Genomic DNA, 27,587 nt, shown 5'->3' on the forward strand with positions numbered 1-27,587 from the left:
GTTTACATGTACAAAAAGCCAATGTAATATTTCATTGTGAATGAATGTTTTAACAGTATATTGAAATGGTGTATGAATGACGTTATAATAATGCATGAATCATATTGAATCAATGACTCTCTTATTGCAACATGAACTGAAATACTGAATCACATGTAAACAACTGAATAACTACTGTATTATCATCTATTGTATCATAGCTTACAATTAGCATAATTCAAATGGTAAGCTCTGAAGGCAGGGCACAATAGCCTCATAATTGCAATGTGAACTCTGTAAATCTGTACACATGGCGTTATGTTGAATGAATGGAAATTCACCTGCGCTATATTTTAAGCATACTTAAATATGATTTAACATTTCTTTTAATATCTGTTTCCAGCCATTACTGACGGAAACCTCAGCATTTCAAACATGTTGCAAGCCTCCCAATACTTTCTGAAGCAACGAAAAACCCGAAGATAATATTCAATACTATGCTTTTATGTTGATAGATTTGGAGTCACTCAGAATTCTCTGATGGTTAGTAAATTTTAAAAATTTAGAAGAAAGAAATTTCTGCGGAGCCAAAAAGAGCAAGTGATTCCACAATAGCTCTGAATTTTATCTTCCCTATCCCTGGCCCCACAAACTGAAATTTATCTTCTTAAAATAGCGGGCAACCTGTGGAGACCAAAGCATGCCCAAAAATATTAATGAAGCTTGAACTAAGGCTCTGTGAACAGCACCATTTCAGGGCCAAAAAGTGGCAGAAAGAAATTTGCATCCTGCTGAATTTTTAATGAGCCCCTCTAAGCCTAATACATTTAGTCATAACTTTATTCCTGACATGTTGCTGAGGCAGAAGATATGTTGATGTCTGTGGGATTCATAACTGGACAAGGTTCTATAATAGGAAGGTAATTAATTCTACAAGTTTATCACCCCGTCAGTGAATTCAAATTTTTACCCCACTCTTGCTTTAAATGTTGCTTACTAAAGTTGACCAGTGATTTGAGATATCTTCTGGCCTCCTTAGTTTGGAATAATTGGACAAATATTAGTCTATGTTATTTCGTGGTCTGCATTCTGCGCATTCAAAGATTCTGGCTCAGACGTTGCTTCCTGTTGAGAAGGATCTGAAGCCATTGTTTTCGATTCAACTTGTAAAAATGCTTCCTGATCAGAAGATTTTTGGGCCCCTTCCTGCACACCTGTCTCTGAATCCAACAATATGGAATCATCCGCTGAGCTCGAGTTTGCATTTGCATCATATCTAAAGTTCATTTTTGCCTTTGCTTCTTTTTTCTTATTCTTAAGTTGTGCAATTTTCTTTTCAGTGTCTTCCATGAAGGTGGTCAGTAAGTTAAAAAGAAGTGCCAACCATGCCATGCCAAAGAGGATCCAGATTGCCATCACTGCCCGGTAAAATTTTAAGTACTTTATGTGGGGATTGACACCTGTTGGCATAGATATAATGAGTTTACCTCAGAAATTCAAAGTAAACTAAGTCTTTTAAATCTGAGAAATGAAAGAAACAGAAAACACAACAAAACGCTGGAAACATGTTGAGGTACATGCTTGTATCAACCTAGTAGTGCCTTTTTACCAGTTATAATCCCTGATAGAAGTTCAGTTCTGTTCTCTTCAGAAACTAGTGAGATGTATAACAGCTGGCTGATCCAATGCAACCACTCAGCACTGCTGCATAGCACGAATTTCTAAAGAGATATGACAGACCAATGTTTCTGTTTGAAGATCATTAGTCCTAGCTTGAATGAAATATTATCACAGGAAACGTAATTCTGTCTTTTGTCTGTTGGAAATCTGATAGACCTTCTGTATATTTCCAACATTTTCAGCTGATACTTGAATCAGTTTAGGTGGCAAAAACAGTCTACATGTGTACAAAATGATTTGACCTTCAAACACTAAAATTGAGGTCTGAAATACATGCCCAGCAAAAGCAGTTTTTGCAAGATCTATCAAATTTGTTACAAACACAGCAGAAGGTGATATCTTTCAAGACAGGCAGAGAAAAATTACAATTTGTGAGGAGAGGTATCCAGCCTCAGATTTTGTACTTCAGTTTCATCAGCTACATAGTGCACAGTTTCCCGTTAAATGCCAATGATTAGGCTGATGTCAAGAAAGCTCACTCTGCTGCAGACCGCAGGTGATTCAATAATTCTGCTTTAAATGACGGAACAATGATAATGATTTTAGGATATTTATTGGGACAGCTGTAACAACAAGTTTAATTTTAAAGAATAATTGTTGTTAACAGAGGAACTTCACATTCTTCTTATGATCTAATACAATACTTTTAGAACATAGAACAATACAGCACAGGAACAGACCCTTCAGCCACTATGTCAGAGCCAACCACTATGCCATTCAAAACTAATCCCATGTGCCTGCAAAAGATCTTTATTCCTCTATTCCCTGCCTGTTCATATGGCTGTCTAAATGCTTCTTAAACTTTGCTGTTGCATCCGTTTCTATCACCTCGCCTGGCAGCACATTCCATGTACCTTACCACCTTCTGTGTAAGACACTTACCTTGCACATCTCTTTTAAAGTTTACCTCCTCTCATCTTAAAGCTACACCCCCTAGTATTTAATATTTCCACTCTGGGAGAAAGATTCTGACTGTTCACTCTATCCATGCCTCCCAAAATTTTATATTCATCTATAGCTCTACCCTCAGCCTCCGATGCTCTAGTGAAAACAATCAAAGTTTGTCTAAAATAATAAAATGTGAGGCTGGATGAACACAGCAGGCCCAGCAGCATCTCAGGAGCACAAAAGCTGACATTTCGGGCCTAGACCCTTCATCAGAGAGGGGGATGGGGTGAGGGTTCTGGAATAAATAGGGAGAGAGGGGGAGGCAGACCGAAGATGGAGAGAAAAGAAGATAGGTGGAGAGGAGAGTATAGGTGGGGAGGTAGGGAGGGGATAGGTCAGTCCAGGGAAGACGGACAGGTCAAGGAGGTGGGATGAGGTTAGTAGGTAGGAGATGGAGGTGCGGCTTGGGGTGGGAGGAAGGGATGGGTGAGAGGAAGAACAGGTTAGGGAAGCAGAGACAGGTTGGACTGGTTTTGGGATGCAGTTGGTGGAGGGGAAGAGCTGGGCTGGTTGTGTGGTGCAGTGGGGGGAGGGGACGAACTGGGCTGGTTTTGGGATGCGGTGGGGGAAGGGGAGATTTTGAAGCTGGTGAAGTCCACATTGATACCATTGGGCTGCAGGGTTACCAAGCGGAATATGAGTTGCTGTTCCTGCAACCTTCGGGTGGCATCATTGCGGCACTGCAGGAGGCCCATGATGGACATGTCATCTAAAGAATGGGAGGGGGAGTGGAAATGGTTTGCGATTGGGAGGTGCAGTTGTTTATTGCGAACCAAGCGGAGGTGTTCTGCAAAGCAGTCCCCAAGCCTCCGCTTGGTTTCCCCAATGTAGAAGGAGCCACACCAGGTACAATGGATGCAGTATACCACATTGGCCGATGTGCAGGTGAACGTCTGCTTAATATGGAAAGTCATCTTGGGGCCTGGGATAGGGGTGAGGGAGGAGGTGTGGGGGCAAGTGTAGCATTTCCTGCGGTTGCAGGGGAAGGTGCCGGGTGTGGTGGGGTTGGAGGGCAGTGTGGAGCGAACAAGGGAGTCACGGAGAGAGTGGTCTCTCCGGAAAGCAGACAAGGGTGGGGATGGAAAAATGTCTTGGGTGGTGGGGTCGGATTGTAGATGGCGCAAGTGTCGGAGGATGATGCGTTGTATCCGGAGGTTAGTGGGGTGGCGTGTGAGAACGAGGGGGATCCTCTTTGGGCGGTTGTGGCGGGGGCAGGGTGTGAGGGATGTGTTGCGGGAAATGCGGGAGACGCGGTCAAGGGCGTTCTCGACCACTGTGGGGGGAAAGTTGCGGTCCTTGAAGAATGTGGACATCTGGGATGTGCGGGTGTGGAATGCCTCATCATAGGAGCAGATGCGGCGGAGGTGGAGGAATTGGGAATAGGGGATGGAATTTTTGCAGGAGGGTGGGTGGGAGGAGGTGTATTCTAGGTAGCTGTGGGAGTCGGTGGGCTTGAAATGGACATCAGTTACAAGCTGGTTGCCTGAGATGGAGACTGAGAGGTCCAGGAAGGTGAGGGATGTGCTGGAGATGGCCCAGGTGAAATGAAGGTTGGGGTGGAAGGTGTTGGTGAAGTGGATGAACTGTTCGAGCTCCTCTGGGGAGCAAGAGGAGGCACCGATACAGTCATCAATGTAACTGAGGAAGAGGTGGGGTTTGGGGCCTGTGTAGGTGTGGAAGAGGAACTGTTCCACGTAACCTACAAAGAGGCAGGCATAGCTGGGGCCGATGCGGGTGCCCATGGCCACCCCCTTTGTCTGTAGCAAGTGGACAAAGGGGGTGGCCATGGGCAGCCGCATGGGCCCCAGCTATGCCTGCCTCTTTGTAGGTTACGTGGAACAGTACCTCTTCCGCACCTACACAGGCCCCAAACCCCACCTCTTCCTCCGTTACATTGATGACTGTATCAACGCCGCCTCTTGCTCCCCAGAGGAGCTCGAACAGTTCATCCACTTCACCAACACCTTCCACCCCAACCTTCAGTTCACCTGGGCCATCTCCAGCACATCCCTCACCTTCCTGGACCTCTCAATCTCCATCTCAGTCAACCAGCTTGTAACTGATGTCCATTTCAAGCCCACCGACTCCCACAGGTACCTAGAATATACCTCCTCCCACCCACCCTCCTGCAAAAATTCCATCCCCTATTCCCAATTCCTCCGCCTCTGCCGCATCTGCTCCCACGATGAGGCATTCCACTCCCACACATCCCAGATGTCCAAGTTCTTCAAGGACCGCAACTTTCCCCCCACAGTGGTCGAGAACGCCCTTGACCGCGTCTCCCGCATTTCCCGCAACACATCCCTCACACCCTGCCCCCGCCACAACCGCCCAAAAAGGACCCCCCTCGTTCTCACACACCACCCCACCAACCTCCGGATACAACGCATAATCCTCCGACACTTCCACCATCTACAATCCGACCCCACCACCCAAGACATTTTTCCATTCCCACCCTTGTCTGCTTTCCAGAGAGACCACTCTCTCCGTGACTCCCTTGTTCGCTCCACACTGCCCTCCAACCCCACCACACCCGGCACCTTCTCCTGCAACCGCAGGAACTGCTACACTTGCCCCCACACCTCCTCTCTCACCCCTATCCCAGGCCTCAAGATGACTTTCCATATTAAGCAGAGGTTCACCTGCACATCGGCCAATGTGGTATACTGCATCCATTGTACCCGGTGTGGCTCCTTCTACATTGGGGAAACCAAGCAGAGGCTTGGGGACCGCTTTGCAGAACACCTCCGCTTGGTTCGCAATAAACAACTGCACCTCCCGGTCGCAAACCATTTCCATTCCCCCTCCCATTCTTTAGATGACATGTCCATCATGGACCTCCTGCAGTGCCGCAATGATGCCACCCAAAGGTTGCAGGAACAGCAACTCATATTCCGCTTGGTAACCCTGCAGCCCAATGGTATCAATGTGGACTTCACCAGCTTCAAAATCTCCCCTTCCCCCACCGCATCCCAAAACCAGCCCAGTTCGTCCCCTCCCCCCACTGCACCACACAACCAGCCCAGCTCTTCCCCTCCACCCACTGCATCCCAAAACCAGTCCAACCTGTCTCTGCTTCCCTAACCTGTTCTTCCTCTCACCCATCCCTTCCTCCCACCCCAAGCCGCACCTCCATCTCCTATCTACTAACCTCATCCCACCTCCTTGACCTGTCCGTCTTCCCTGGACTGACCTATCCCCTCCCTACCTCCCCACCTATACTCTCCTCTCCACCTATCTTCTTTTCTCTCCATCTTCGGTCTGCCTTCCCCTCTCTCCCTATTTATTCCAGAACCCTCACCCCATCCACCTCTCTGATGAAGGGTCCATGCCCGAAATGTCAGCTTTTGTGCTCCTGTGAAGCTGCTTGGCCTGCTGTGTTCATCCAGCCTCACATTTTATTATGTTGGAATCTCCAGCCTCTGCAGTTCCCATTATCACTGATACAAGTTTGTCTAAACTCTCCTTTTGCCTAATACAGACGAATCCAGGCATCGTCCTGGTAAACCTATTCTGCCTCCTCTCCAAAGCAGCCACATCCTTCCTATAGGGTAGTGACCAGAATTGCACACAATACTTCAATGTGGCTTAACTAAAGTTTTATACAGCTTCAACATGACTTGCCAACTTTTATACTCAATGCCCTGACTGTTGAAAGCAAGCTTGCTGTAACTCTACTTTACCTTATCCACATGTGTTGCCACTTTCAGGGAGCTATGGACTTAGATCCCAGGATTGGTCTGTATATCAATGTTCTTAAGGATCCTACCATTTACTATATGTTTTCCTCTTTTATACATCAGACTACTGTGGAGTAATATTTTAGCACCATGCAGGTAACTGTCATCATATTGTATGTTTACAAATGATACTCAAGCTTTGATTTTAGAAATTGTTATAAGGTGGTTTTCTTTTTGTCAAATAATTTCAATGCTAATTTTGTACTGAGTTCAGATGAACAACTGTTGGGTGAGCAGTGTCCAATTAAAAGCTATCACCAATTGTTCAAATAGCATTGTAGTACTACCCTAGCTGATACGCCAATTTTTCTCAAAACACAAACACAGCAGATCAGCAACAGATTTGTTTTTTCAAACTAGTAAGGACCTTATTGATTTATTCCTAGCAACTGACAAATGACATTGTGCTTTAAAATGTCAACAGAAGTACTTAGTCTCTGTTCTGTCTGGACAAATGTGAAAATAAACAGAAGTGCAATTACTCCTGCATGAAGTGGAACAATTGCTGCCAATGACTTCAAGTAAGACTCTTGTATATGGTCTTTCTGCATTACTGGTGTGATCAATAAAACTATTTCCTCCATGTGCAATAGGATATTTTTCAATCGTTTAATTTATCAAAAAACTAACAGCAGCTGCATGCAACAAAACTGTTTGTTTCATCTGACATCACTGCTCTAAGACAAAACTGCAACAACTTGGGCTCTCAGGTTGATGTGCAAATTTATCTAGAGTGGATATATATTGAAGAATGGGTATCATAAGTCACCATTTATTTCATAATAGCTGATTCTGTTTGCTCTTGATAATCAGCAAAGGCAATAATATTCTAGTATTCTAGTTCGTCGACATACCATACTTCAAATTCTCAAGTGTGGGGAAATCTAATAATGTTGGTATTGGGTATAATAAGAATTTTTGAGCATATTGTACATTAAACTGAGGAAGGGTGCTTTAAAATCATAGTTTTGTGATTTGTGTGTATTTGTTGTGATATTTTATGTTCCATAAAATTATAGAATGACTACAACATAGTACGAGGGAATTCAATCCAATGTTTCTATGCTGACTGTGTGAGAAAAATTCAACCTCTAGGTTTTGTCTAGAGCCCATAAATCATCTCTGTTCAGATAATTATCCAATTTCCCTTTGAAAGCCATGGTAGAACTGCCAGTGCCATTTTCTCAGAGATTGCATTCAAAATTCTAGCCACTTGTTCAGTAAGGAGGTTTTTCCTCATGCTGCTTTGGTTCTTTTGTCAGTTAAACTAATAGAACAGTTCAACGAATAGAACAGTTTCTGTTTATTACTCTGATTTGAATTCTCTTATTAAATCTTTTGTCAACATTTTCTTCTCCCAAGAGAATAACCTTAGCTTCTCCTCTGTCTCTGGTAATACCATCAGTTGCAGCAGCTTGAACTCTGGGTTTCAGAACTTTAGCAGCAGCTGGGGATATCACTGCAGTTTATCCATGAGGCTGAGAGCTACATGGATAGCACATTTATAGACGTGATCACTGCACAGGTTAAGAGTATGTTGAGTATGATCACAAGGCAGTCATAAGAACAGACACACATAGTGCAGGAGTTCTTTGCATCTCGCTCTCCAAGCAATATTCAGTTTCAGATGGAATGGAGCTGATGGTTCACTTAGGAGTATACACAAAGCCAAGTCATGGTACCTTAGGGGGCTCAGGTGTGGAATAGATGAAAGGCTGGAAGAGCCGTGGTGATAGATGATTCAGCAGTTAGGACAATAGCTAGGGTTTCTCTAGCCACAGATGTGAATTCAGGATGGTGTTGATCCCAGGATCAAGGGTTGCACTGAGCAGCTGCAGGTTGGAAAGCACTGTCTGAAAGTGTGTGGAGGCAGGTATATTCAACGCATTTGTAAAGAAACGTAACAGTTATCTGAAAGGGAACAATGTGCAGGGTTAAGGGGAGAAGGCAAGGGAAGTGAGCTGCTCATTAAGAGTCAGCGCAGACATGATAGCCTGAAATGGCCTCATTCTGCACTGTACCAATTCTGAGATTGTATCCTCCCCACAGCTCATGGTGCTTCCTTGTTTTGTATAAGCTACAAATTATAAAATTATGGTGATAATCAAACAAAAGCAGTGGCCCTAACACTAAAGCCTGGGAAACCCCAATATATACCATTCTTCACTTAAATAATCAGTTATTAGCACTACTCTGTTTCTTTTCACTCAGAAAACATGGCATTCCACGGGTATCAATTTTGCCTACAAGTCTAATATGGCACTTTTTGGAAGACATATCAAACACCTAGCCATTTATTAAACTTCCTGTTACATCATCAAAAAAAAGCTCAATCAATTTAGCTAAATACAATTTATGCTTTACAAACCTGTGTTAGCGTTCCTCAATTAAAGCATATTTGTCTAAATTGATTTTCCTTTGTGTCAAGGGTCAGAATTTTCCATTTTTGAGTTAAAGTACAGTTGTGGGCCCTTAAATGGTCTTACTTCCTACATGGCCTGTGGTGTATTATCTGAAGCACTCATCGCTTCTCCAACCTCTGGTTTTCGTTTGCACACCTCCTGACTGAAGATGGCTGCAAGGAACCAGAAGCTGACTTGCCCATTTCTGAGTCTCCTCACGGAATCTACATGCTTGAAGTGCATTGAAGAGCTCACACAGACCTTACACTGACAATTTTTCTGCACCTGTGGAGAGGGAGACATGGCAGAGCCAGTGAGGAACATTCTTATGTCAGTTCTCAGATGTGTAGACACCCTCATACATTCTTCTACAGAATAGTCTTGCATCTGCAGCAATGCATTCTTGCTTTTGCCTTCCACAGGCATGCATGGCAACCAGACGGCAAAACTAAATAAATTACAAAACTGGTTCGGCATTAGTACGGGATGAAGTCTGAACCCTCAGGGACATGCCTTCAAAGCACTCGCCTGCACATTCCAACAGCTCAGAAACTATCACATTGGTGGATACTGTATCTCAAGTAGACTTGGCGAAACAATCTGGTGACCACATCACTGACACTTGTCCACAGCTAGTGGAACATGAAAGACCCAATGTCATTGACTTTAGAGGCCTGGCAGAGGCCTGAGCCCCACGCAGAAAATGTACCTGTGTACTTGGCTATTAGTGAGAAACTCAACCTGCAGAGACAGGGAGAGGAAGATCAGACAGGGATGCTAGAAGCGAGACATGAGCTAAAGGTGGAGGACATATGTGAGTATTTTAAAAGTCTATTGACCAGAGTTAAAGTCCAGTGTGTTCCTGTGAAAATGAGAGATAAGGATGGGAAGATGAGGGAATATTGGATGATGAGAGATGTTGTAAGTTCGGTTAAAAAGAAAATGGAAGCAGATGTAAGGTTTAGGAAACTGAAATCAAACCAGGCCCTTGAAGAACATAAAGGAAGCAAAAAAGGACTTAAAAAAGAAATTAGGAGAGCTACAAGGGGCCAAGAGGTATCCTTGGCAAGCAGGTTTAAGGAGAATCTCCTATGTATATTAGGAGCAAGAGGTTAGTTAGGAATCGGGTAGGTCCATACACACAGAAAGGAGGGAATTTATGTGTAGAGCCAGAGGGCGTGGGTGAGGTCCTTAATGAGTATTTTGCATCAGTATTCACCAAGGACAAGAACATGGATGGCTTTAAAATTAGAGAGGGGTTTGTTGATACTCCGTGTTGATATTAAGAGAGTGGAGGTATTGGGTGTCTTGAGAAACATTAAGTCCTGAGAATCTATCCAGAATGCTGAAGAAGATAAGGAAGGAGATTGCTAGGGCCTCGACAGAGATCTTTGTATCCTCTTTAGCGACAGGCAAGGTGCCAGAAGATTGGAGAATAGCCAATGTTGTTCCTTTGTTCAAGAAGGGCATCATGGATAATCCAGGAAATTATAGACTGGTGAGCCTTACATAAGTGGTAGGGAAATTATTGGAGAAGATTCTTAGGGACAGGACTTATTTGCATTTGGAACAGAATGCACTTATTATGGGCAGTCAGTGTGGCTTTATGTGAGGGAAGTTTTGTCTCAAAAATCTGATTGAGTTATTTCAGGAAATGATGAAGATGATTGATGAGGATAGGGCAGTTTATGTTATCTAAATGGACATTACTGAAGTATTTGACAAAGTCTCTCATGATAGGCTGATTCAGAAGATCAAATTATACGGAATCTAGAATTGGCAAGTGGATGCAAAATTGGCTTGACCATAGTAGATAGAGGGTAGTTGTGGATGGGTATTTTTTTGACTGGAGGTCTCTGATGAGTGGTGTTCCCAAGGTGCAGGGCTGAGACTTCTGAAGTTTGTAATATATGTAAGTGATTTGAATGAAAAGTCAGTGGTCTGGTTCGCAAGTTTGCAGATGACATGAAAATTGGTGGAGTTGTGGATAGTGAGGAGGGATATCAAAAGATGCAGCAGGATACAGATCAGCTAGAAAGTTGGATGGATAAATGGCAGATGGAATGTAATCCAGACAAGTATGAGGTGTAGCATTTTGGGGTGTCAATTGCAAGAGAAAAGAATACAGTAAATGGCTGGACACTTCGGACCATTTAGCACAGACCTGATGAGCTTTTTCAGGAATTTCTGTTCTTGTTTCTGTTTTACTGAATCCACAGTTCTTTTGGTTGTATTCAATGGAAGGGATCATTGCTGCCTTGGGGAGCTAGAGCCAGCAACACGCTCAGTGGCTGCTCAATGTTTGCTCTGAACTGCACTCCATCACCCAAGCCTTGTGGGCCCAGTATCAATGCATTGTAAAGGGGGTAGGTATGAAGCACTGCAGCCTGATGATGCCAGCAGGCACCATCAGGATGAAGAATCGATAGGCAGGCATTATGGAAGTTCATCTGAGGACACTCCAGAGCCCCTGGGCCCAGACAGGGCAGCCGCAAAGGTCTTCACCGCTACCTGGGCCTACGAGCCAGCAGGTTCCTTCCAGCCTACCTGCAGATATTGGGCTTGCCCCCAGATGTAGTGCGAGGCAAAGAAAATGGTAATCCTTAATAGGGCACCTCTGTGGCCTGGTGCTTCATTAAAGTATAGAAATCTTGTACGTGTAAATATATTGACACTTTCACTCTTTTAACATGTGATGCCATCTCATTTCCCTGCTGGGTGCATGAAGTGAAAGCCCTGCAGCACCCTCCCTTATTACAATGAGATGCCACCCTTCCCTTGGGATATGTTTGCTTGTCTCACTGCATCGGTAATGTGTGTGTCTGAACTCCCTCTCATTCCCCCAGCACATATGGGTCCAGCATTTGGCCAGTGCAGTCAAAGCTTCAGCGGTAATGTTGAGGAAAAAAGACTTGTCCCATCGATTCAACAGCAAGATATTGGGCCTGGGGCAGGCACACAGTGGACCTTGTACAGATAATTCACGAAAGTCGTGCTAAGTGTGTAGCACCTAAAAGGGTGTGGAAATCAAGGGTCTCTTAACTGTTTGGGATTTCCATAGACAAGCTAGGCATTCTCAGTATATGAGACAGGTAAAGCACATCTCATCAGTCCCTTGAGCAATTGGTGGATGGGGGACTAATGTTGGCATTTGTACACCTCATGAGGCTCACTTACTGAGAATGCACAGCCATAGTAATGATCCAGTACAGAATCCTAACATTCTGCAGGACTGTTGGGAGAGACAGAGAGGGCAATGTGAGACTAAATATTAAGTAGGATGTGTCAAGCCTAGAGAACCTTCCTCGGTCTGAGCGGTCCTTAATCAGCCTTCTTTTTAATGGAGGGCAGCCCAAAATATAGCAGCCCTCCAAGAGTCCCTGCAGTGCCCGCTGTGTTCCAGCTACATATTCACATAGTTAGCTCAGAGTTTACAGATCTCTCAGGTAGGCCCTCTGCCTGAAAGTTATCACATCAGTAGGTGACAGAAGAAACAATTTATTTTCAAACAATGTTGCAAATTGAGACACTTCTAAGTTAAAGAGATGTTTTGGATAGATATTGTACAGCTTCCCAAATAGTAGGTCATTTACAAGCAGAACAACAAAAAGACACAGGTCCATGGAACTCAGGCCTTAAGAAATGTGTGGTCAGGATGTTCACCTGACAGGCTAAAATCGTGTTGATCTGATATTGAAGGGGGAGTGGGGGTGCTTGGCTATTTCAGGATCAGCTTCATCCTCAAAGGAGAAGTCCTGTTCCTCTATTTCCTATTGACTGGAAACCTGTCCCCTTTGTACAGTCAAGTTGGAGAGGGAGCAATAAACAATTATGGGGCACTCTGGGGTATACTACCTTCTATTACCTAACCAGTCCAGGTATGTGAATCCCATCTTCAGGAGCCCAAGGGTCTGCTTTATTTTAGCCCTGTTGAAGTCGGCTAAGTGTTATAAATCTCCTCAGTATCAGTCTGTGTATTCCTGACAGGACATTTATTGTTCTTCATGGATACAATCAATTGCATTCGGCACCTGTTCAAATCCTACATGAGCAGCAAATCTCACTGCCCTGGCCGCCTGACTGGCAGAATCTATTGGGAAAATAATAACTAGGGAAGCCTTGGCAAACAAAGCATCGGTCACCACCTGGATAGATTTATGAGTGATCAACTCAGATTGTCTAGGGCCATTGTCACCTTCAAGGCAACTGGGATGGGCTGGCCTCCTGGTTCACGAGGACACAGGAGCACATCCAGAAGTTGGCAGATGTAGGACACGATTCCCGGGACATCTGAGTCACTTGTTGACACTGCCAGTCTGTCATTTGCAGATGGCTGTATGGTGCCCCAGAGACTCAGTTTCAAGCCAACGTGCACCATGCATGTTGACCGGCTTGTGTGGGCTGTTGTACCTCAGCAAGCTAGTCTGCAGCTAGTGCTGGATCAGATTGCTGCAGCTGTCCTGGCTGTTTGGGCAGTTGACATTTTGTGGCTGCTTCTAAGAAGCAAGACAACCAGTCGAATGGCAAGATTAATCTGTGGCACCTTGATGTTGTTTTCATCTATGTTGTAGACAGCGAGGGAAGGCAGTAAGTGGAGCAGATAGTGAGCAATCCCTGAGCCAAAGACTAGGGCATTGCTAAAGCTGTGAAGGAGGGATAGAGATGTTAATTGTGTCCTTTTCAAATCTTCATTTTTATGCATTTTGGGTTCAAAACATCAATTCTGGTTTCTCTCTCCACTGATGCTTTCAGGCATGCTGGGTTTCTCTGGTACTTGCTGCTTTTATTTCAGATTTCCAGCATCTGCACTATTTTGCTTTTACTTGAGCCTGAACGATCCTTTCCTTGAATGAAGTTAGTTTTACACTGATGTTCCTTGATCTCCCTACAAGACAGTACAGTGCCTCAGCTTCAACTCCCTGGCTACTGCATCCAACTGCCCCCACCCATGACCATACTTTCTGCTTCAGCACAGCCCCAAAATACAGGACATGAGTTAGCTTCACAATTGACACTGCACTACACAGACCTCTTAAATCTGGACTGACATGTACCCCAGACCCAGACGGACTGCCACTTAGTCCCTAGGCTGACTGAATTACAACTGCCCACCCACACTGAACATACCCTTACTGACCTTTCCTTCCTCGCTTTCATCACTTCTGTGGTTCAGTGCTGTTTAGTCAATGCCACTCTCTGTTTCATAGTTCCATGCAGATCAGCCATAAGCAGGCCTTTGCAATTTTTGCTGAGATGTGCTGTTCAGCCATAAACAGCCTCCAGTTTGCCATGTGCCTGTTGGGCACAGAGATTGTCCAGGGATACAGCATGTCTGGTCCACTTGGACATGTCAACTCTACTCTGAAAAATCATATGCCAATAACTGAGAGTGGAGTTTGAAGCCATGCCACTGTAAGGACATAGCAGTAAGTACTTGTCCTGAGGTGGATGAAGAAATGCAACTCACCAGGTACATTCCTAATTTTTAGTATTGGTTTTCTGAAGTATGAGTTTCTAGGTTGTGTGGAACTTCATTGAGAAAGTCAAGTTTAATCCAATGAGTCGTGGCATGAATGAAATGTAAATACGTGTAGATAAGGTGCTCACCACCTGCTAGTGGCATACTTGCCTCAGCATTTGAAGGAGAGCACTTAATCACTGAAGTTTTTCTCAACAGCAACCATCTTATTTTTGACCTTTTGCTTGATATGTTCACGCACTAACCATTCTCCTCAGCATGGCATGGACTGGAGTATCCTGTCCCATGATTTCTAAAAGCTGTTCCAACATGAGGTTAAATTGGCCACTACTTGCAGGGATTATCCTTATTACAATCTGTTTTGAAAATAATGTGCAGTGTTTGTAATTCTGCCATTATCGAGGCGTTACGTTATCTCTGTATCTAAGGAGAATTATGGTTAATGCTTTACCAATTTTCATCCTTATTTTCCCCAGATACATCCCATGCAGTCTTAGCAACCTTAATTACAGCCAGCATTTCAAACATCTTCACTTCATCAATTTTTTAGGCATCCATTGCATTAACAATTGTTTTTCATGTGACACCATGTTCTTTGGTAAAGACAAATGCAAGGTAAAATTTTGGACATCAGCAATATCCTTAATGTGTATGCATACAGAGATATACTTTTACTAGTTATATGCCTAAACAATGAGCAAAGAAAAAAAGAACAGTATAGCATAGGAACATGCCCTTTGGTCCACCTGCCTGTGGCGTCAATAAATGTCGTTGCTTCTATGTGATCCATATACCTCTGCTCCTTGCCTATTCATTTATCTGTCAAGATGCCTCTTAAATGTTGTTATGTATCTGCTTCCACCTGCATCTCTGGCAGTGCATTCCAAGCACTTAACCCTCACATCTCCTTCAAACTTTCCTCCTTTCACTATAAACCGATGTCTTCTAATTGACATATCTTGCATGGGAAAAAAGACTCCAACTAACCATTCTATTCACCTCTCTTCATAGTTAATACCCTGCAAACCAAGAAATATACTGATAAAGGGGTAGTAGGAACTGCAGATGCTTGAGAAGCTCAGGAGAGGTCCTTTGCAGGTCTGGGAGAGGGAAGCTCTGAGCTGGGGTCGGCTTGATTGTAGTGCCGGAGATGCCGATGCACTGCTGCGAGTGTTTGTTTCAGGAGTTGCAGGGAGAAACACTTCTGAAGGATCTCAATGTTCTGAATGTAGACATTGTCACAGTTGGGTCCAAATTGGGAAGGCCTGAATGTGGACTGTAGTCCATTGGGGATGATCTGTTTGGTGCTCTGATGCTGCTTGGCCTGCTGTGTTCATCCAGCTCTACACCTTGTTAACATACTGGTAAATCTTTTCCGTGCCCTCTCCAATATGCAATATTCTACATGTAGCCCTATTAACGTTCTATACAGCTGCATCATGATTTGCCAATTTTATACTCTATGCCCCGACGGATGAAGGCAAACATGTCTTATGGCTTCTTGGCTACTTGATCCACTTAGGCGGCCACTTTCAGGGAACCGTGGACCAGTATGCCTAGATCTCTGTATAAAGGTAGCTTTTGTATTTCCTCACTTGTTATTTCAACTTTTAATACCAATCCCAACACAAGCAAGCATTTAGTTTGAACTGCCTGAAGCACAAGACTTCATTTTCAAGGATTTGAGAATGTTTTCAAGTATAAGCCTGTACAGGCAATCAGAAGTAGTTCATATCTCCACTTCGAAAACGCACACATTTGTGCTGGAAAGAAGACTTAAGCAATAATTAATGCAAATGCATTTCTATTGGGTGCTTGTGGAATACAATGCATTCTCATTTACAGTTTTGACTGAATTATCGAAAACTGTAATCTTTATTCAAATATTGACACTGTCTATTGCAGAATTCTGCAACTGGCTGCAGCTCCATCATGCCATATTCAGTCATGCAAAGAGCAAGTGAAGACTGATTCAGTTGAAGATTAAAAACTACAGGGTTACAGCTTGCCATTATTGTGTCAGACATTCAGAGTGTTCGTTATATCAGTAATTGCTGTATTTATAGTCCACATTGCAGTAATGAAGTGTTATGAAACAGCAATTTATTGCTGGCAGTTTAATTAGTATATGTAATTAACATTAGATAAGATTATTAAGTTAGAGATGCATTTAATTAAGATGTGTTATATAAAGATTGCTTCAGTCTTTGCATTTTGCTACTTTTATTACTGTAAATAATACTAAAACACAACAAATAATTATAGCCTTACAATGGCTTACATGAACAAAACTGTCTGTAATATCAGTTTTGCAGTTTTATTGTCATTAGTTTTCTTATTAGGGAAATGTGCTATTTTTAAATGGGGCTTGGCATTATCTAGATGAGAGGAGGAGAAACGCAGCATTCGTATTCCAGTAGGCCTGTTTGCAGCAGTTTCAATGCATTTGTCTTTCATTTATTAAAAAGTGATTATCCTTACATTCTTAACAATTAATTAATAAAGTGTATCATAACTCACCCACAATATAATCGCCAAAACCAATGGTGCTGAGAGTGATGAATGCATAATAAACTCCTTCCCTGTAGGACCATTTCTCAATAGAGCAAAAAACTAAAGGTGGTAAGGCCAGGAAGATTCCAGCACCAATCACAAGGAAAAACAGGAATGTTAAAAGCTCCACTCTTTTCTGAAATAAATAAAGATTCATTTTAAATTTGAATAGCAGATAGAAGTATCAATTTAAAGAAACATTCACTTTACACAGATCTACACAATTCTAAATGGAAATGTCAAATACATTCTTAAATACCAGACTTGAAAATTGCAGGAAACTGTTACAAATTTAAAAAGTCTGTCTGCTGTTGTTTGTACTTCTGTCTAAACAAATTCTTATATTATTAATTATCGTGTTACCCAAAAGCCTGAGCTGTCTGTGCCAAAGAAATTGTTTTAACTGTCAAGGAAGCAATTTGATTTGTACTTACCTATATGCATAAATGCAATCCACAATCATCCAAGTGGATTGAACTACACACACCTTGTTCCATTCTTAGCTGACTCATCACAGCCAGAGAAGTACCTGCATGACTTCTCTTCCCATCCCCCAACATAACTATAGTATCTCACAAGAATATATTTAGAAACACAGAAACGGAGTAGGCTATTCGGTCCTTTGACCCTGCTCTGCCATTCAATATGGTCATTGCCGAGCATCCTGTCATCTGTACCTGTATCTACTTTTGCCCTTTACACTTTAGCTCTAAGAACTATGTATATATCTCCTTAAACACCTTCAATATTTTGGCCTCAACTGTTTTCTGTGGCAGAGAATTCCCTCAAAAACATCATCCAAAAATGTGTCAGTCTTCACATGTACTGTGATGGCACCAGTCCTATCTCACCATGAATTCTCTTGATCACTTCACTACCCCTCAATTGTCAGACTTCTTGCTGAATGTCAGTACTGGATGAGCAGACATTTCATAGAGTCATAATATTAGGAAAATTAAACCATGTTTGCTGTTCCAGTTTTCCCTACCCAATAATGTCGTCTCCCTCCCTGGCAATGTCTGAAGCTGAACCTGACTGCTTATGACCTTAGACTTCTGAATCATCCACATTATTACTAAAACTACATGTTACAATCGAAATGACATCACTGGTTTTGGTCTGTCCAATGGGTCAACTACTAAAACCTACATCCATGCCATTGCTTCATTATTCTAATGTATTCAGATAGGTCACCCATTTTCTATTTCCATAAACTTGAGGCCATACGAAACTCTTATTTGTGCCGTAACTTGAACCAAATTCCATTGGTCCACTGGTTAAGCACTTGCAAAATTTTCATCCTTATCAAAAATTCTTCCATCACCATACCACTTCTCATCCCTGTAATCCTCCCAACCCTAACAATTCTCTACTATACCTGCATGCTACTAATTGTGGCTTCTTGACCATTTACCATTTTAATTGCTGTATCATTGAGAATTATACTTTCAATTGTGTCAGCTTCTGGGTCTTTTATTCCATCTCTAAACCTCTCTGCCTCTCTATCTCACATTCCTCCTTTAAGACGCTACTTAAACTCCATCTCTTTGACCAAATTTTGATCATCTGCCCAAACATTTCTTGATATTACACTCCATTAGAACCTAGAACATAGAACAATACAGCGCAGAACAGGCCCTTCGGTCCTCAATGTTGCGCCGACCTGTGAACTAATCTAAGCCCATCTCTCTACACTATCCCATCATCATCCATATGCTTATCCAAGGACTGGTTAAATGCCCCTAATGTGGCTGAGCTAACTACATTGGCAGGCAGGGCGTTCCATGCCCTTACCACTCTCTGAGTAAAGAACCTGCCTCTGACATCCGTCTTAAATCTATCATCCCTCAATTTGTAGCTATGCCCCCTTGTACAAGCTGACGTCTTCATCCTCGGAAAAAGACTCTCACTGTCCATCCTATCTAATCCTCTGATCATCTTGAATGTCTCTATTAAATCCCCTCTTAGCCTTCTTCTCTCCAATGAGAACAGATCCAAGTCCCTCAGCCTTTCTTCATAAGGCCTTCGCTCCAGACCAGGCAACATCCTGGTAAATCTCCTCTGTACCTTTTCCAATGTTTCCACATCCTTCCTGTAATGGGGCAACCCATTGTAATACTTCTATGAAGCATTGATATATGACATCAGACGTCTTGTAAAAATGTAACTTGTTGTTGACATATGTATCTATTATTTAATAGTAAGGGTACGTAACAATTGTAATGTAATGTGGCCTTGATGATGCAACATACACATTTAAGTTGCATGACAGCGTGGCTTCTATTTAAGAATGTGCTTTAGTATTTTATACGCAAGATTTTTCAAATTTTTGAACCAAATGAGATTCTGGTTTGAAACAACCACAGTTGAAAATTTGACAGAACATATCTTTTCTGGTGGTAGTATACTGTCAGATGCTAATCTTTCATTTTAGAGTTCAAAGGTAAGCAGGAAGTACACATTATTGTGCATTGGCAGAAATGAAAAATGAAGGAGTGCTAACATGAGCAATTGTGGGATTTAGGTTCAATTGTAGTATTCCCTGAAAATCGTCCTGATGCCTTTCTTCTCAAAGGGACTGCACTTTGTACACATCCTGCAATGCATTCAATATTCAGGAGGTTTCAGTCTCTCCCCTTCCCTTTAAACAACAGATAGTCTGTGGCTAACATGAATTAAAAAAGGAAGATATTGAAAGGCAGGCAACCTTTGGATAGTGGTTTTAGTTCCCATTTGATATATATTTAAGCTACCTAACTTCAGCATATATTTGTGTCAATGTAGAATCATGTTTATGAATTACTGCAACAAACACCATAACAAATCCAAAGTTATACGAATATGGAATAGGCTTCTGGTGTGCACGTGATAAAGTAACGTAAGTGCAATATTTATGCATTGGTTAATCTTGGCCAAAATGATGCCTTTTAAAGACAATATTGGTCATTATTTCAGACATAGTAGGAACTGCAGATGCTGGAGAATCTGAGATAATAAGGTGTACAGCTGGATGAACACAGCAGGCCAAGCAGCATCAGAGGAACAGGAAGGCTGACGTTTCGGGTCTGAAGAAGGGTCTAGGCCTGAAACATCAGCCTTTCTGCTCCTCTGATGCTGCTTGGCCTGCTGTGTTCATCCAACTCTACACCTCGTTATCATTGGTCATTATTTCACTAGTTAAAATTAGACCTGTTCAAGAGGACCCAAATTAACTTTACATAATTTGTGTTTATAGTTTTAAATAATTATACAAATGGCAAGCTCTTAAAAATTTAGTGTATATTTTTGCACCTGTACCTTTTTCATTCCTTTCCTGAACAGACAAGCGCGTACTTTTTCTGAATGGGAAGATAGATTTTTGCCAACAACACCGAGAATAATCACATGCAGGGGAATTCCAAACAAGGCATAGAAAACACAGAAGATCTGACCTCCAGCAGTTGTGGGTGAGAGATTTCCATACCCTTTGGGTAAGAAAAAATAAAACCATTCAAAACAAAAACCATAAATGGTAATCCTTGTCTCATTATGAAGATATATTGTCTGAAATATTAACTTATATCATTAGATGGACATATATATGTTGAATTTTTCAGAAACAACAATTTGCAAAGCAGATGATCTTGGCTACAGCAGAAAGAAATGTAGCAATTACAAAAAATACATGCTCATTGACTGGAGTTACCTGTCTATAATACTTACAGGAAAAGGCCATATGATCAAGCTTGTGGGTGTAATAAAGCTATGAATTTTGAACACACAGAGAAACTGAAATAGCTTACTTGAGGATCAATAGTCCTTTGGCTTCTCTCTCTCTCCTTCTCTCCAAATCCTCTCAGCATAGAATGTGAGATGAAGATTCCCAAAAAGTCCTTGTCACCAATATTAAAGAACGTTTTGGAATGTATCTCACTGTCTCCAGAAAAGACATTTTAGCCAGCCACAACTGATCCAATAAGGCACCATAGTACTAACTGTCTATAAGTAACTTCAGCCGTAGAAAAATATTTGGGACGCTCTATGAATAATCCTTTTTTCCCTGAATTTAACTGTCACTTAGCCAAACTACTTCTGAGATAACAATCTGCATTGTGTCTTTGTGGATGTGTGTGTCAATTTTCAGGAAGCCATGATGTGGAGGACAGGGTGGGCAAAGTCAGAAATCACACAAAGTGACTTCACCTGATGAAGGGACGCTTTGTAAACTTGTGATTTCAAATAAACCTGTTGGACTATAAGCTGATGTTGTGTGACTTCTGAATTTTCAAGAAGAATAATGATATATAAATTGTCTAAGCCTGTGTTTAACAATCTTTGCTTGAATAAGTTGAGTTTGTTTTTATTTTAAATTTTAATTTTTCAAAGAAATCTGGTTTATTTATTTCTGATCTAAACAAAGTCTGATATCTATGTAACTGGCAATATCACCATTCTTTGCTAGAGCTAGAAGAAGAGTGGGTCTGAGAAAGGAATCAGTTCACCCCTCCAAATTCAATTGTAACATCAACAAACTAACCTTTCTTGAAATTTACCTAATTTCTGCTAAACTTGAGCAACTGCAATTTTTTAAAAAAACTTACTCATAAATATTGAAAGACCTTTGTACATTCCAATGTATGTCAGCTAAACAGTGAAACCTTTTCAGTTGAGTGACTGTAAATCCATTTTACTGTTTTTAAGTGAATTCTTTGTTGACTTTAAATTAACAGAGACTTCATCTTTTAGGATAGGCCAGAAACTAGGAGTGTCACAATGAAACAATTTAATACTTGGCAAGGAACAGGTATTTTGTATATGCAAAGCATAAAAATAAAAATGTCAGGCGACAAAAGGAGTGGAAAAAGTTATGAAGGTGTTAAATTAATTTGGATTAACTCTGAAGGTCTGAAGAAAGATCACTGGAGTCAAAATGCTAACTCTGCTTTCTCTTTACAGATATTACAAGACCTGTTGAGTTTCTCCAGCAATTTCTGCTGTTGTCTCAGATTTCCAGCATCCGTAGTTCTTTGTTTTATTCCAGAAATTAAACGTAATAAGTGGGAATCTCCAATGAGCAGAAAGCCAATTCTGCAGCATAGATGGGCTTGCATGTCAGGACCTGGGGCATCCCCAATGTAGCAGACTCCAGGGGAGTTGCCCAGGATATTGAAAACTCTGATGCGCACGTTCTCTGTGCTTGGAAACCTCCATACGGATCCAATTAAATCTGAAAATTTGGAGGGTTCCACTGCCTTTGTTAGTAACTACTTAAATTAATAGTAGAAAACTGAACAGCCTCACAGTACTCCCCAACCTCCACCCAATCACATGTATGCTTGGCTCCTTATACTCCCTGGACTCTGACATGACACCCCCACCCTCAGTGCTACCAACTCCTCTATCCTAGGGTTCTGATATCACCTCCAGCCCCAAAGACCTGACAAACCCCCTCCCCGGGACCTAACTTTACTTTAGCAGTAGAGTTGAAGATAGTGCAGATGAACTTTGATAGTTCCTGAAACTGGGCTCAGAGATTGTGATGCTCATTGAATCCAAGCCACTTGGAATCATTGCAGTTAATGTACAGTGGCCATGTGGGACAAAAAAAGGGAGCAGACAACATTATGTTCTGGCTTACTGCCCAATGAGTCTTCCTGAAAATAATTCCAAGTATATATTAGGTGAAGAATGCATCTGGCTTAGTTGTTATGCTGCTTGCCTCGTATTCAAGTTTCCCATCAAAGCACACTGTCTGGGTTTGGACATAAAGAATGATTTATTAGGTAAGGCACTGAAAGGGCTTTTCGTACTTGTGAAGCCATATTGCAACTTAAGTCAGTACTTGCAGAAAAACAGAGAGAAAATGGGAACTGAACTAAAGAATAATAATAATAATAATAATAATAAAAAATAAGAGTCAGAATTGGAAAATGATTTAAATCGTACCAGTTTACTTAACCCGCCCTGAGTTAGAGGATCCTCAGCTTCAGAATTAATTCAATAAATGTGAACTTTACCTATTGTTGACACCACTGTAGCTGCAAAAAAGAAAGAGCTGCTCATATCCCAATTACTGTGGGAAGATTTGGAATCATTTCCAATAGGATTCACTCCATGCTTTACAGCTTCAGTTACTGCCTGTAGAAATATGAAATATAACTGATATTACTTCATGCTAATGCAGACATACTTGGTTCTCATATTACAATTAAATTTAGAAACAAATTTAGCACAACTATTTCACTCAATGAGATTTATTTCTGAAAATGGCACTTTGGCTCAATACTCATGCTTGATTATTTTCCAACATAACATATCAATTGCTTTTTAGGCTTTTTTCTTTGAAGAAGTGATCGATTGGGTGGATGTAATGAATCTTGTAAATGTCATGGACAAGGATATTCAATAACTTATTTCACAATTCAGCTTGTTAGGAAATTGCAGGCAAATGGTTCAAGAGCAACACGAATAGAAAGTTGGTTGTTATACAGTAAATTAATGGGTAAACTTTTGCATTTAGTTAAAGGTTATTTCAAAATGGTGATGGTAAATGCCTAGGTTTTGGGTTAAAAAAGGATAGCAACTGACACTCAATGAAACAATCATGAAGATTATTGTTAACAGAGGGATCTAGGAGTTCAAATAGATAATCTCATGAAAGTACAAGCTAAAGTAGAAAACTGTGTAAAAAAAGACTGAGAACATTTTACGGTTACAAATAAAAACCAGAAAAAAGTACAAGAGTAAATGTGTTCAAGTGAATTTGGTTGAAATATAAATTAAGCCACTGTTACAATACTTTGTGTAGTTTTCATTCCTCCTTCCCCCTGTACCCTATGCCCCATTGATAATGCCGAAGATCCTGTGTGTTTCTTTTGAATGAGGAACTTGCCCCACCCCACACTTCACCATCAGCAGCCCACAAAGTAAACACACCAGAGTTTAATCATTGTGCTCACTGCATGGCTACTCCTCTATTTACCAGTGAATTACTAGAAGTAATGATGCACTGAGGCCTTTAAGCGAGCAATTGTTACTTAAGGGCTTCACATAATTTGGGCAGGATGGTCATCCACTGGCCTTTCCACCACAGAATTAATCAGGATGGAGGTAGGATGGTGGCACAGACACATCCACCTCTCTCTTGGTGAATTAAATAGTTCTATCACCAAGCATGCCATGGGGGAGAGCATAGCATTGTACCCATAATTTCACAATATTGTCATAATTCAATGCTGACTCAACAGGTCAAGTAGTATCTGTGAGATGTTCAGGCATTAAGTCCTTAGTCCTGAGTTTTTTAAGTTTTGATTTTTTTTCCATACATGCTGGTTGATTGAATAAGTGCACCCAGCTTTCTTGGTATTGTTTTCATCCTGCTCCTATCTATTTCTGAATATAGCCATTTTGTTTTTTTTCTTTATTCATTCATGTATCTAGGTCAGAAGTTATTGCCCAGAGGGCAGTTAAAAGTCAACCACATTGCTGTGGGTCTAGAGTCACAGGTAGGCCAGACCAGGTAGGACGGCAATTTCCTTTCCTAGAGGACATTAGTGAACCAGATGGGTTTTTCCGACAATGTCCTATGGGAAAGGAAACTGCCATCTTTACCTGGTCAGTGAGTATAGCAGCAATCTGTAAACTATTTCAGTTATTATAAATCATCAAAATAAAAACTAAACTGCTGCAGACGAGCCACTGTTTCATTATTGTTTCTTGTATTATATACTGCAGCTTAAATGCTGAGACACTGTGGCACAGTGTTTAAATGGGCTGATGTATGGGTCAATTTAGAGATGTTTTAATGTAATTTTCATTTAGATATTATAGAATCGCTACAATGTGGAAGTAGACCATTCCACTCATCAAGTCCACACTGACCCTCTGAATAGTATCCCACCTATTCTCACCCCCTACCCTAACACTCTGCATTTCCAACGGCTACTCAAACTAGCCTGCACATTTCTGGACACTATGGACAATCCACCTAACCAGCTCACCTTTGAACTGTGTGAGGAAACCGCCACAGACATGGCGGGAATGTGTAAACTCCACACAGACAGTTGGCTGAAGCTGGAATTGAACCTGGGTCCCTAGTACCATGAGGCAGCAGTACTGATGCATGATTGTACAATCAGCAAGAGTGCATTGGCACAAGTGAACATTAAGAAAAGGATAGAGAGTCCATCTGACTCACAATGCTCAGATCCAGACAGCATCCACACAGATAAATCTTCCTCCCAGTCTTTCTGGGAGCATCTGTGAAGAAAAATTCAGAGTTAACATTTCGAGTCTAGTGACTCTTCCTGAGAACCCGAAAGGTTAACTCTGTTTTTTCCTTCACAGAAAGCACCAGACCTGCTGAGCTTTTCTAGAAACTTTGTTTTTGTTCCTGATTTACAGCGTCTGCAGTTCTCTTGATTTTCTCCAGTCTTTAACAGCTCCTTTGTACCTTTGGCAGCTTGAATTGTTAGTATTTACTGAGGTAACAGGCTATCTATTTTTCAATTACGTTCAAAAGAAAATATATTTAACTATTGTATTTAATGGTGGTTCAAATAGGGTATTGAACCAATGCTACAGAACAGTCATAATTTGGCCAATGAATATTCAGAAACAGAAGTGCACTGAATTGCAAGTTTATACAGTGCTTTGAAATTGTGCAATATCATTTCATACTGTTAACCAAGCTACTGCTCTGGGGGATGCATATGGTCACTCCTCTTTCCAATTATTTTCTCTGTCTCAGCGGAACCATCAACTTTGGCAAAGTGCCAGGACTGAAACAGTAGATCAAAGTAGCTGACTACTCATTACTGGTGCACTGGAGACCAAGGTGAGGATTAATTGTGATCGAAACTAAACATGGGGAGAAGACTTGGGGCAGGGATGAGGGTAGGGGCGAGGGTGAGGTTGTGGGTGGGGAGAGGTGTTTTGAACGGCGCAGATCCTTTGGACCTTCTGAACCTAGTTCAACCCTGCCTGGTGGCGATATAGATATTGAGGTAACGTGGATGCTGCTGCTGCACTCTGCAAATGTTCCAGTTGCAGGACCTTAGCTGAGCACAAGGCTTTTCTGTTAAGGTCATTTGAATAGAGCAGTTTTGGGCCTATATCTAAGGAAAGATGAGCTTGTATTGAAGGGTATCCAGTGGAGTTTCACAAGAATGATGCCAGCGATGAAGAGGACTGGTTGAAAACTTTGGCTCTGTACTTCATGGAGTTTGGAAACATGAGGAAAGGTCTGACTGAAACTTACAGAATACTGAAAGGCCTGGATAGAGTGGAGTGGAGAGGATGTTTCCACCAGTAGCAGAGACTAAGACCTGAGGGTGCAGCCTCAGAGTGAAGGGATGACACTTTAGAACTGAGGAGAAGAGGAATTTCTTCAGCCAGAGGGTGGTTAATCTGTGGAACTCAGAAGGCTTTGCAGGCAAAGTCATTGAAAGCATTTAAGACAGAGATTGCTAGGTTCTTGATTTAAGAGGTGAAGGGTTACTGAATGAAGGTAGGAGAATCGGATTGAGAAACACGGCAGCCCATGACGGGCGAATGGTCTAATTCTACACCTATATCTAATGGTCTTACGCTGACGGTAAAACTCCTGCAGAGGATGATAGCGATCACACACTCCTTAAACAGGGTGACCTCAGTTTAGAATAAAATGAATAAAGACGCACTGCAATGTTGAATTGAAACAAGCTGAGTCAAATAGCTCGATTTACACGGCGCCCACCCAGGTTCCCATTAGGGAGCTCTACCCTTTCACTGAAGCGAAACAGAAATGTGCCTTCTATACTTCCACCGTTTAAATCTAACAGCTACACTATTCGCCCTTAGATCTGAAATGAAACTAAACGTTGTAAAACCAGATCTTGCTTTAGAAACTGCAGACAGTACTCACCTCCATAAAAGTCTCCAGAACTTCGCGAGTAAGGCAGCTGCAGTTCTCCAGGAATTGCAGTTTCTCGTTCCAGATTTTGGTTTTAAGTTTATGCTCTTCCTTCAACTCCAACGCCTGGAAGACTACAGCTCCGATCAGGAGGTACATGAAATAGCCCAGAAAAAGCAGCGCACACCTCCTGGAGGACAGTCTGTTCCTCTCATCCATCCCTCCGGCTGTCTGAGAGAGCTGGGCACTCCCCATGCACTACATGCATAGACCGTGGGGGGGGGGGGGGGGGGGTGGTGTGGATGATATACACATACGGAGAGGAACGAAAAGCACATTTCCTCTTTGAATTTCAACTGATAGAGGAAGTGATTTCCACAACATGGTATCTTCGTGAACGCACTGCATATAATTTTTTTTTCAAGTAAATGGCGAAAGTCATTTTGGAAAGTTACTGCTGAATCGGTGAAATGTGTGAAAGCTGCTGCAGAGCTTCACACTGTAAAAGCAACCCCTCAAGATTCTGCAAACGATTGTAGTATCTTGTTAAATTGCACCGTTCTGTCAATATTTTTCATAGCAGGCTGAGGGGTGCCCTGAAAGAAGGATATAAAATTATGACAGGCATGGATAGGTTGGATAGTCAGTCTTTTTCCCAGGATGGGAATATCAGATACAAGGGGACTTAGATTTAAGGTAAGAGGTGGAGAAGTTTGAGGGAGATGCATGAGACAAGTTCTTTACACAGAGGGTGATAGGTGCCTGAACATGCTGCCAGGAGAGATAGTAAAAGCTGATAAAATAGCAATGGTTAAAAAGTATTTTAGACAGCTATATAAACAGGCAGGAAGTAGAGGGATACAGACCATATTCAGGCAGATGGAATTAGTTTAACTTCATGGTCAGCATGGACATGCTGGGCAAATGGGCCTGTC

The 27,587-nt window shown here is 41.9% G+C and overlaps 1 protein-coding gene across 1 annotated transcript; it reads right to left on the bottom strand.

Annotated features, from left to right (window-relative positions):
* On the bottom strand, positions 1-26,872 carry LOC125455702 (potassium channel subfamily K member 16-like). The gene is made up of 5 exons (XM_048538038.1): positions 26,665-26,872; positions 22,778-22,898; positions 20,079-20,245; positions 16,749-16,917; positions 1-1,439 (listed from the first exon to the last, which is right to left on the bottom strand). Exons 1-5 carry the CDS (start codon positions 26,869-26,871, stop codon positions 1,045-1,047), a joined length of 1,059 nt encoding a protein of 352 aa, XP_048393995.1. The 5' UTR covers position 26,872; the 3' UTR covers positions 1-1,044.
* Positions 26,873-27,587: the final 715 nt, after the last annotated feature.

Source organism: Stegostoma tigrinum, chromosome 10 (assembly GCF_030684315.1).
Source record: "Stegostoma tigrinum isolate sSteTig4 chromosome 10, sSteTig4.hap1, whole genome shotgun sequence".
Classification (NCBI taxonomy): domain Eukaryota; kingdom Metazoa; phylum Chordata; class Chondrichthyes; order Orectolobiformes; family Stegostomatidae; genus Stegostoma; species Stegostoma tigrinum.